General features: G+C 36.8%; 1 protein-coding gene across 1 annotated transcript in view; it reads right to left on the minus strand.

Annotated features, from left to right (window-relative positions):
* Window positions 1–12,255, minus strand: part of CCDC171 (coiled-coil domain containing 171) — a 135,818-nt gene that overhangs the window by 54,797 nt on the left and 68,766 nt on the right. The window contains 4 exon segments of the mRNA XM_031056875.1: window positions 486–665; window positions 1,338–1,564; window positions 6,460–6,576; window positions 7,315–7,819. Of these exon segments, the coding sequence (XP_030912735.1) occupies window positions 486–665; window positions 1,338–1,564; window positions 6,460–6,576; window positions 7,315–7,819 (1,029 nt within the window).

Genomic DNA, 12,255 nt, shown 5'->3' on the forward strand with positions numbered 1-12,255 from the left:
GTCCTTCAGAGGAACGCCACACCAAAATTTGCATTGACTAGCTCAGGGCGTAACCCAGCATCAAAGATACAGTAAAATGTCTATCATAATATTCAGCAATATCCACACAGAGTTTATACTTCTTGAAGTTCTCATGAACATACTTATTCAATACCCTCATGGCATCTGACTTTAATCTGCTGAAATGAGATCTATAAATGTTTTTGGGGTACATAAATCACATCAACATTTTCAACACACAGAAGAAAACCTGGTTGCTGAAGACCAAACATATAATTTACAAGAGCACCTCATTCTACAAATCAAAAAGAAACTTTTGGGAAGGGAAGCCTTTCTAAACACATCTGACTTCTAGTTTAGTGACACTTACAATGCAAATCTTCTGGAAAATTCTTTTAATATTAGAATGATTTTATACTTATTTTTCAAAAGAACACACACAAATATGTCTTATAAGCAGTCACCTCTAAATCAAATATACTTACTTGCTTAAGCATATTTAATTGCTCTTGCAGCCTCTGTGCTTTGTCTGCTTCTTTTTTTATCTCACTGAAATTCGATTTGAATTCTGCAAGTTGTAGGCGCAGTGAGAGGCGTTCCACTTCTGCTGTATGAAGTCTTTGTGTAAATTCAAATATTTGCTTCTCCAAGGATTCTATGTTTTTCTGTTAATAACCAGAAACAAATTTATGTGCTTTAACATGAACTATTTTATCAATAAGAGTCACATGTAATACGCAAGCAAATTGGAGAAAGCTCTCATTTTGTCCATCATGTCTAATATGCACGAGTGCAAAACAGTGAACTTGTTTCACCTTCGTACTCTTGAGGGTAACTGAAAATTCTGTTTTCAAGGAAGTACTATTTCAATGTAAGGCCCACAATAAAAGACCAATTATTTCAGGTTTCTCCCTTCCCTCTGATTATAAGGAAGAAGGCTATCTTTACTGAAAGACAGAACACAAAGCACGAGAAAACAGAAACACCACCCCCCACCCCCCCAAAAAAGAAACCACAACAAAAAAACAACTCTGTAACATTTAATTGAAGCCAAAAGCAAGTTAGTTCTTACAAAGCAAATAGAACTTTGAAAGAATTTGAAAAACACTTTTTCTTGGATACATCAGATCTCTTCTTAAAATTCTTTGACATAAGAGAAAAAATACATTCATGCTCTAATGCTTCTGGGTGTTGGGAATCTGATGTCTACATAGTTGACTTCAATGTAAGAGTCTCATAAACTGAAACAAAATTATGGTACTACCAAGAGAGCTTCATCCTAACACTTAGGCCATGAACCTACTGCTTACATAAGGTAGGACTATAATTATGCATACCATACTGGATACTCTGTCACACAGTCCAACTTGCAGGGCCTGGGTATTTATTTTATTGAGTCCATGAGCCAGGCTCTGTACCAAGGAGTCTTTCTCCAGATAAGTAATGTACTTGCAGTGGTCTAATGGAACCGTCTCCATTATAACATTCAGCTTGTCCATAAGTTTTGAAAACGAATTCCTGGCTGCACTTAACAGTAACTTTCCAGAAAGCCAGGACTTTGTACCTTAAAAAAAAAAACAACAAAAAAAACCAAAGACAAACAAAACCCCCAAACAAACAGTCAAACAAAAAAACCCTACAAAACAACAAAATCCAAACCAAAACACAGAAAAGAGACATCAAGTAGGTTATTAGTTTCAGTTTCTTTCAGTGAAAGAAACCACAATAAAGAAATAAAGAACATCTTAAAGATACTCAATAGAAATTTTCCATTAAGGACTGGAAGATTGAGTTCAAAGGAATATCTCAGAGAGAGACTTTACGACAAATTGTGTATTTAGCAATGAAAATTCTAATCCTATCAATCTACAAATGGGAGGGTAGAATAAGATTCTAAAGAACAGGATTTCTTTGTCACAGACTACTTGTCCAGTTGTTAACATGTTCCCCAATACCATCCTTTCTAAAGACTTTAGTATTCTAATTTTGTAATTCAGAAAACATGCAAGATGAATGCAAGCAAATGGAAGTCAGGTCAAATAAGTCAGAAGTAATAGCACATGGTAAAACACTTTATTGTAATATTTACAATGCAAATTTCTGAGGGTTTCCTGATTTTTCCTGCCTCCCCTCTACAGATATCTAAATCATTTGCTGTTCAAAATTAGTGAGGCTTGGTACCTTAATGCCATACTATTTATATTCTGAGACAAGAGAATATAATTTACCTTATTCCAAGGCAATTAAAATTTTACAGCTACAATTACGTATTTCCCCACAGGATTTTGGTAATCATCCTTCTCATATAATGGACTTAAGGCCCCAGCACACCCAACATGTCCTGCTTACTGCTAGATTCGTCAGGTCTGTAATTAATAATTGTGTTTAATGTTGATAAATAAAATTGTCAGTGCTCCTTCCACTAATTGGTATTCCAGATAACAGTTAATAGGTTTATTTATGCCTTAATAAAAGTCTTGTAATTTAGTTTTCCCTCTGCTAGGCAGGTCTTAATCTGTCATTACTTGTCTTATGATACTATCAGTGTAAGATGACAAGCATGGAAGAGCTTATTTACATTCAGTAGTACAGGAGATCTCCTGTTGCTGAAGTGAAGTAAAATATTTGCTTAAGAGTATAAACAGAAAAAAATAACCCTGGCTTAAGTTAAAGAATTTTTGTTTATAGACTGTGAAGGAAAAAACCAGAGGTACAAAGCAAACAGAACATGATTATTGATGTATTTTTATTACAAATCTCATTGTAAAGAAGATCATTTACATGTGACGTTGCAATAACAAAAAAAGCACATGATAAAATCAAATATTTTATTTTTAAAGCCATTCTCCTGCTCAGTTTTGAAATAGCACCACTCCAATGACTCCAGTGCTTAACTGGAGTATCATTTTTGAGTACATGCTCTCCATAACCTCAGTGACACCTTTTAAGTTAAAAATTTGATGAGGCATTTTTATCTTGCACTTCAACTAACTAAACATCCTTTGCAATTAAAAAAAAAATATTCTTTTCATATCCAGAAAAAACTGCTATTGCAATTCTCCAGTCAGAATGCATTCACTAGTTGAATGTTTAGTTAAATTAACCTAAAATTAAAACTAGAACATTTTTATGGCCTTCCATGTAAGATGATGCCAAAACCTTCTCAAAAACTGTCCTTTGCCAGGATTTTTGGTATATATAGAATAAAGGAGCTCAATGAGCTACTGTTCCTTCAGTTTTCCCAGTATTTCCACTTGCTATCTCAGGTTTATGAGATATTGTTTGCCTGTCAGAAGCACATGTTGTTTCTCCATATGTGCAGTACCTAGCATGGCAGCCCTTTCCCTATGCCTAGAATCTCATATTTAACCATATCAAAAGTAAATTTAAAATAATAATGCAGACAAATGTGTTGTAGCATTTTCAAATGATCATTCCACTTCCCAACAAGCACACCCCTCAACCAGTACAGTTCAACACATCACAGAATCACAGAATCACCAGGTTGAAAGAGACCTTAAAGATCATCAAGTCCAACCTGTGCCCTAACACCTTAACTAAACCATGGCACTGAGTGCCACATCCAGTCTTTTTTTGAACACATCCAGGGATGGGGATTCCACCACCTCCCCAGGCAGGCCATTCCAATATTTTATCACTCATTCTGTGAAAAACTTCTTCCTAATATACAACCTATATTTTCCCTGACACAGCTTGATCACAGCTTAAGGCATTTTCTTGGGATAACAATAAATAGTCATGTCCTCCATTATTTTTATGAAGAGTAGCTTAGACTAAATAGACAGAAATATTTTGAAGGAAGTTACTAATTGCTTTGAAAGATAAAATGAAAATATAAATCAATTCCACAAGGAACTGTATCTATAATAACTGAGAGGAGAATAGACTGTTTAAGTATAAATATATCTATATCTCAAGTACCTGCCATGAAGGATGAAAGAATTACAATAAAAATTAAATTATGTATTAAATTATGTACTTTATGATGTGTCTAAGAAATTATTAACACAAATACAGGTATACAACAAAGCAATTAAGCTTTACATTAAGTAAATGAAAAAAAAGCGTCACATATTACTTCACTGAAAGATGAAAAAACAATTCTTGTTTATTCTGTTTTGGTGAAATTGAACACCAGTCAGTAGATTTAACTTTGTACTATGCAAGACTTAAATATTCATGAACGTATTTGTAGTGAAAACTTTGGCTGTTACGTCTGTGGTTTATGACAGTACAGATTTTGTTCAAACAAACCTAAAATCTAACTTTACAAAAAAACCCAAAGCAAACAAAAAAACCTCCAACACTGCAATAAATTTTCATTGAAACTGAAGCAAAGAGATAATTCCAAGGCATGCTGGAATGAGATCCAAACTAACTAACACTGTGAAGGGAAATGATCATCAATGTCAAAACAGAACCACTTATTTAAAAGACTGAGAAAGGTGCCTCAAATGGTTCCCCAAAACCTAGCCATTTTTAAACATAATTTCTAAGACACTGAATCATTCCATCTTCATGATCCAGACAGCATCTTCTTGTAGCACTCTCTCCTGTGACATATAGTCTAATCCAGAACTGCCATTATTGAAAGACATGAAAGGATTGCCTATTTATAATTTTTTAAGAAATTCAACATAATTGAAGTCAGTTTGAAGATTTAAGTTCTACTTAAAATATTACTAATAGAACATAACGTAATTTTCTAAGTGTGGAAGCTTTCAAATATATTCCTTCAGAGCCTAATTACTGTAACACTTCTGGAAATTTCATATCAAACTTTAAATTATTTATTACTATTTTTTGACCCAAAAATTCTTAGGAGACTTGATCTCATGAGCAACAGAATTCCAAGTAATACATGAGCAGATAGACCTTGAGGTTCTGTGGAAATTACTTAAATAGACATAAGATATTAAAGAATCACCAAACTGACTATGGTCATAACATTCCCAGTATGGCTCTTCCTAATTCTCAAAATCAAGCCTGTGTTGAGTGCGGAGATATCTAGTAAATAGAGACCAGCAGAATTCCCATATTGTTCAAACTGCCAAAATATCATGATGTTTAAGATATTCTAATCAGTCACTTGAGCAGATTCATGCTGCTGCTCCATTTCTCTCAATTCTTCTTCAATTTGCTGTTCCTACACAATACTCTGTACACAGGAACACTTGCAGTATAAACCCTGTAAATACTCTGAAATACAGTTCAAATTTTGCTTTGTAAGGATATAAAGTTAAGTTACTGAAAACAGGATGACCAAAGAAGAGAGCTCTGAAACTGAATCAAAACACTTTTGTTTCAATGTCTTCTGGGATCGGTTTGTTATTTAGGCTTCTGGGAAATGAATCATCTTATCCCTGTCCTCCTACGTCCATTTATTCATATAAATTATCTCTCCTTAAACATCCTTTATTCTGTGACAGAAGTGTTGGTATTTTAAAACTACAAGTTACTGAAGAACTAAGGATGGCAGCAATGCAGAGAACCAAGCAAACTCTTAGGTCAGTTCTCACTGCAAATAAATTAAGGAAAATAGTTAACAGCTGGGAATCATGAGGTGATATTTCCAGAGACTGACACTACAATTTTTCATAGGCATTGTAGAATTCTATACAAGCAGAGACTGAGAAAATTAGGAAATCTAGACACAAACCTAATTAAACATAAACTTAGAGAGGGAACACTGCAGAGACATAAAATAAGGACTGCCATGCATTGTATAAACTGAGAGCATTTTATTTCTCTCTCCAAAACTGTAAGATAGCAAATAAAGCACATGAAAATATTATCCATGAAATTCACTGTTTTCTAGATTTGGAACTACTAAATTCATATAATATAAAACACGGTATGAAATTATTTTCTTTCAGTCAGCAGCTGTAATGTCCCAAGTTGAAGACGTGTCAGTTTTAGAGCCTGCACTTAAGAAATACACAAATCAAATAAAAACAAAACTACATAGATTTTCTCCATAGAAAAAATATTAGGTTGAGCTCCAGGAAAACACTTCTTGAATATTAGACCAGATGAAGAAGATAACTGGGAACCTTTTAAGAGTTACTTCAAGGTTCCTAGAAGAGCCCTGTAAGAGTTACTTAATTTAAAAGCTTAGCCTAAAAACTAGGTTTTAAAAACAGGTTAGCCAAATATCTATTTGTGTGGTTTAGATTATTTTTAATATCTCACAGTCAAACAGGCAGAATGGTATAAATGCTTTCTAAAAGCACTCTCCAGCCTTCTGTTCCCATGACTCTATATACCAGAAGGATAAAGTATCACATCACCAATAAAGAAAATTCAATCTGTTCCATCAATACAGCTCTTAGGAGATTTGATCCAGAATAGTTTAAATAAATCCTAAAAATTGAGATGATGTAACCACCCTGATTATTTTTTAAAGGTTCAACTACAAGAATATACTTTTAAAATTACCTGGTTTGTTGACAACATCCTGCAATTCTGTGACAGAACTGATTATTGCAGCAAGGAGGTTGGAACTAGCAAACCAGCTGAGTGCTTCCACACAGTCAATTTCTTCATCTTCACAACCTATGGAGGAGAATTGTAGCTAGCAATACAACTGAATAACTTAGATGAGGCACACTACTTTCAGAAATTGACTAAAGCTAAAAGTACATAAGCCACAGACTATTTTCAGGACAATTTAGACTGTATTAAATATGCTTCCACTAGCACTAAACCAGAAAAATAGATGAATCTTCTAGTTTCAAAAACTTTTTTATGCCATTTTTCCTTGTACAGCTATACATAAGCTGGTTTGGTAACAGAAAGGGACTAAGAGGATATGTATTTCCTCTAAAGGAAATCCAGAAATCTTACATTAATATTTTACCTGAATCAGTAAGAAACGTTTTTGCACTTTTCAGTAGGAAATAAGTACTACAAGTTATTACTAAAAGAATACACATTCTCAGAAAATAATGTTGGTGGCAAATGATATAGGAACATTTCAAGAAATTTATCACATAGACCAGATGCAGTAGGACCTAGTTCTGAAATCTACAATGCAAATATTGAGAATATCAAACCATGGGAGCTCATGTGTGTAGTTACAACTTTACTTGCATTGCGAAACAGACTAAGCATTTCCTTATAGGGGAAATTACATTTATCAAGTTATCTAGAAGTTCCAAATTCAGAAATTACATTTGTTAAAATGTCATTAAATTTATACTTACACTCTATTATAAATAATATTACTATATGTTATTCACTAGCTATGTCTTTTGACACAACATTTATCAAAGAAGAAAAAAATCAGCTTACTTAACAGATTACGCTTGCCTTTGGATTCTCCTACACAAACTGGAATACCAATGCCTTCTTTTAAGCCATTTGTCCAGGTGAAGAGGGAACTAGAAGACTGTGCTAAAACCTTAAGTCTGTTGGCTGCCAAAACTGCAATCACAGCTCTTCGGAATACATAAATCAGGCCTTGGGATTTTCGTCTCTTTACTTTTGCTTCATCTTGATTGTTTTCCTTATCATCAGAGAGAGCATGAACTAGGGTCCTAATCTTCTGGTTCACTAATTCATAAATGTTCGCCTGATCCTGGAGAAGGTCTTTTTGGGAACACATAGCCCTGAGTCTGCCGTACAGAGGATACAGGGCCCCTGCCAATAGTGCACAGGCTGCCAGGAGGGAGGAATGCTCCTTTTGAAACTGTGTTAACATCTTTTTCACAGAAATGTTTTCAAGAGCCAATTTCTCTTGACTTTTTTCAAGGACATAAATTTTTTTCTTATTTTTCTCTGCTACTTCTTGGTACTCCTGGGATAAGAGAAAAAAAAACACCAAACAAACAAACCCAGAAGAAATATTAACAAAAAGTTTTTTTACTTAACTAAATCATTTTTACCTAGACAAAAGATAAAAGAAAATACTTTCCTTTTTCTTCACATTCAAGTAACACACTAAAGGAACAAACATTATTAGTAATGATGATAAAACTATCTCTCCTAATAAATTGTTAAACAATGAAATACATGAAAACAAAGCAACAAAGTAAAGTTTGCACAATCTTCAGTTACAAATGGATTCCTAGTTTCTGATGATAACTCTTAGTACTCCAATAGCCTGCACCTGGTTGTCCACAATGCAGTTTTATCAGTTGGCTTAACAACAATTGCTTAGTAAGGAATTACATCCTCCAATTTAAGAAAGACCATTGCTTTACAAAGAAGAAATAAAGTTAGTATAAGGCAGAAGAAGAAAATAAGGAAGGCTCTGGAACATAAACGTAGACAGATTGGCAGCAGCTGGAAAAGGGGAAGTAAAGGTGATCTCTTAATTACTTTGTAATCAACCCCCTACTTATATATTCACAGATTAATTAGGTCTCATACAGAAGTGAGTTTTCAAAAGAACAGTGTAATACAGATGTTTTTATTTTGTCTAGCGCCATAATAGATTTTTTTAAGTTGCAGAACATTTTTTTTCCTCTAAATGCCCTGAAATAGGAAAAGAGGGAGATTTAAAATAGCAAGCTGGTATAGAGAAATTAAGATGGTAACAAGTCAGTAAATGCCAGGACTACAGTTAGAGGATGCAGACTGCAGTACTGGAATCAAGATGCTACACTGAGAGCTCTAAGTGACCTCAGAGACTTAAACTGGGTTCTTGATGCATAAAAGCCTGCTGTGATTGAAACAGTGACTTAATTTAAACAGGCTCCACCAGTATAGGGAGATAATAAATTTTAGGCACTGTTCACAAAGAATGTACAAACTCAAGTTAAATGCTAATACTTCAGCTACAACACATGGTGACAAAAAGGCAAACATGGATGCAACTACAAGTCCATATGATGATGAAAACTGAGGATTTTGCTAAGTTTCAGATGCCTCTCTTAGAGCTATAGACAATTTTGTTGAACATAGAGTGATATTATTCCTGTAGCAGTGGTCTAAAAAGGAGCAAACTGGTATTATCCAGCCATATTCTCCTGCATTCTATTTGGTACAGGTCCCAAACTATTAGTGAGCAAGGCACCCTAGTTTCTTTTACCTCCTCCATCAAGCACAAAAGGGAAAAAAATATACACAGCTATCCCTAGAATGAAAATAGAAGATTCCATGCTTCTATAGAGATGTACCCTAGTCAGTTCAAAATGTCTTTGACCAAATAAATATTTTATAATTTTTTTGGAAGGGAAAGAATTTGTAATGTTATTAAAATACTTCAAGTGATACAAAAATAGAGTAGGCCACTAAAAGATTTAATTTCAAAATGCAATTAACAGGCCACATATGTCACTTTACTATGCTGAAATAAAGTATGAACATGGACAATACTTTCAGTGCTACTGCATTATTTACAGTATTTGATTTTTATAGATGAAAACCCTGATAGCATGACTGGAAGGAACTGAAAAGGTGAGCCAAATTTAGAAAACAGCCTATGGTTTCTGGCCATCACAGGTGAAAGGCCAATATCTAAGTAAACAAACTGTGATCCCTACAGGGTTTTTGGACAGCAATACCAATATTCAGTGCTCTTGCTAATTAAGGCTCTTTTTTAATGCTTTTTGTGATATGGTAATATGCAAAAGTAAATAAAACAACCTTTGACTTCAGAAATGTAAGTTTTGCAAGAAGATAGACCTTCTTTCTTTTACTGGCTAATAATTTCTTTTGCTACACCAGACACTGTTTCTAGAGTTTTCTTTAAAGCTTAAAAGTACGGTTCTTGAAAGAGACGTGGACTTTTCTTCCTAAACATTGGCAAGCTGGTTTCCTTTAGTGTTTGAGCTTTGGGGGCATCTCACTGAGTTGCAGAGCTCTATCAATTCCAAGAAACCTTAACAAAAAATCAGGTGCTACTAGCAAAACGATTTTATCCTACTTCTTACTACACGCTTAGCCTTTATTCTGGCATGGAAACAGAACTGAAAACTAGAAATATAATGACACAGAGACTTCAAAAGGTTTTTCTTTTGGAGAGCTGAGCATAGATGGCAGTAGAGGAGAGAGGGACCACCCCCACATGCACTAAAGCTGCCCCTAGGGAGGGCAAGCAAGCAGGAACACAATGAACACAGAGGGCAAACAGCATGAAACATGAGCCAGAGCACCCTGACACTGTTTGCACACGCAGGGCAAGAGGAAGGGCACTGAGGCACTGCCAACTCAAGCTCTTAGCCCAGTTGGTGATCTTCACTCTCAGTGATTGAGCTGAGGTGTGGTGTTTGTTTGGACAAAAGTTACTTCCTCTGTGCACACCAGAAAGGATGGGGCAACCCAGATGGAGTGCCCATGAAACCATGCAGGAGTCTGGGTCTCAGACTTCAGGGAATTGTGGAGCCCAGCACTGCTCTCAGGGTAGCAGAGACAACAGCTGTGTGAAGTGTGATCAGGTGGATGACTTACAAAGCCTAATGCTGGAGCTGAGAGAAAAAGTAGAAAAACTAAGAAGAATTAGGGAGCCTGAGGAAGAGACTGAGTGGTGGAGCTGCATTCTACCACACCTCAAATGCACCCACTGTCCTCTTCAACTGAAGGAATGGATCCCCCACCCTCTCACCACCAGGCAGCATGGGACCTTAGAGACAGAGGTGAGTGGAAACAGATTTCTCCTTGTGGCGAGCAGGTGAATCTCCTCCCAAAATACTTATCTTCCCAGGTGCCCTTATAGAGCAGGTATGGGGCCCTGGAATCTCAGAATCATGGAAATGAGAATGTGGATGAAAGTCCATCTAGGCTGGACCGATTGTCTAGGATAGGACAGCCTGCTCCCTACATTTTGACCTTCTCAATTAAGAAAAAAGGAACGGCAGTAGTGACTCTCTTTTTAGAGGAATGAAGAGCCCAATATGCCAACCTAAATTAACCTATACAGAAGTATGTTGCCTCCATGTAGTCCCGATAAGAGACATCACCAACAAACTGCCCAGTGGTACAGCCAACTGATCACTACCCATTACCTGATTACCAGGTGGGTAGCAACAAAGTCCCAATAAAAAGGCTGTGAATGATCAAGCAGGACCTCAGGGACTTGGGATAACTGGTCAAGGGATCTGGAGCACAAGCTACGTTCTCTTCTCTCCTTCCAGGAGTGGGGAATGATGGGGCAAAACCCAGGAAAATCCCAGAGGAACATATGACTTCAAGGGTGGTGTTACCATCAGAATTTGTGGGGTTTTGATCATGGGTCAGTTTATATGATACTGAGTCTGCTGACAACAAATGAGATCCACCTAGCTCAAAGAAGGAAAAGGATCTTAGCAGAGTTCACTGAAAGAGCTTTAAACTGGATTTGAAGGGGGACAGGAACAAGGCCAGGCTCGACAGAGAAAAGGTGTGGGAAGGGGAGAACTACAGTGATCACCCAAGCAGCAAAAGGATGCTTAGGAGGGGATGCCTCCCGGGAGTACAAGAATCCAAAGACGTAACCAGAAGACAGACTGTGCACTCCCACTGGGTATACTGACACAATCAAATACTTCCATGGAGTGCTGTACACCAATGCACACAAAATGGGGAACAAAGAGGAGGAACTGGATATCTGTGTGATGTCAAAGGACTCTGACCTTTGCAATTAGAGATGTGGTGGAAGTGCTCATGTGACTGGAATGCTGTAATAAAGGAAATGCTATTTAGGAGAGGCAGACCAAGAAGGTGAGGTGGTGGAGTTACCCTCTCTTGAGGCAACACCTGGAATGTATAGATCTCTGTCTTGGGGTGGATGGTGAGTGAGTCAAGAGTTTATGGGTCAGGATAAAAAGGCAGATCAGTAGGGGTAACACTTGTGGGTGTTTGCTACAGGCCACCTGAGCAGCAGGAGAAAGTGGATGACATCTTCTACAGGCAGCACAAAGCAGCCTTAGAGTCACAGGTTTTGGTTCTTGTGGGGTACTTTAACTACCCCGACATCTGCTGCAGAACCAGCACCATGAAACACAAACAGCCCAAGAGAAGCAGTGATGACAACTTCCTGTCATAGGTAGTGGCGAATCCCACAAGGAATATTGTGCTGCTTGACCTCACACTAACAGGGAAGGCCTTGCTGGGGACGTGAAGGTTGGGAGTTCAGCATCAGGGGAGGAGGAAGCACAGCAGCAAATAAAATGGTAACCATGTTAGCTCAGGAGAGCTAACTTTAGTTTCTTTGGGGATCTTCTTGGAAGAATCTCACAGGAAGAGCCCCTTAAGGGAAGAGAGGTGCATGAGAGTTGGTTGATGTTCAAGGATAAGTTCCTCCAGGCTCAA

Source organism: Geospiza fortis, unplaced genomic scaffold, assembly GCF_000277835.1.
Source record: "Geospiza fortis unplaced genomic scaffold, GeoFor_1.0 scaffold12, whole genome shotgun sequence".
Lineage (NCBI taxonomy): Eukaryota > Metazoa > Chordata > Aves > Passeriformes > Thraupidae > Geospiza > Geospiza fortis.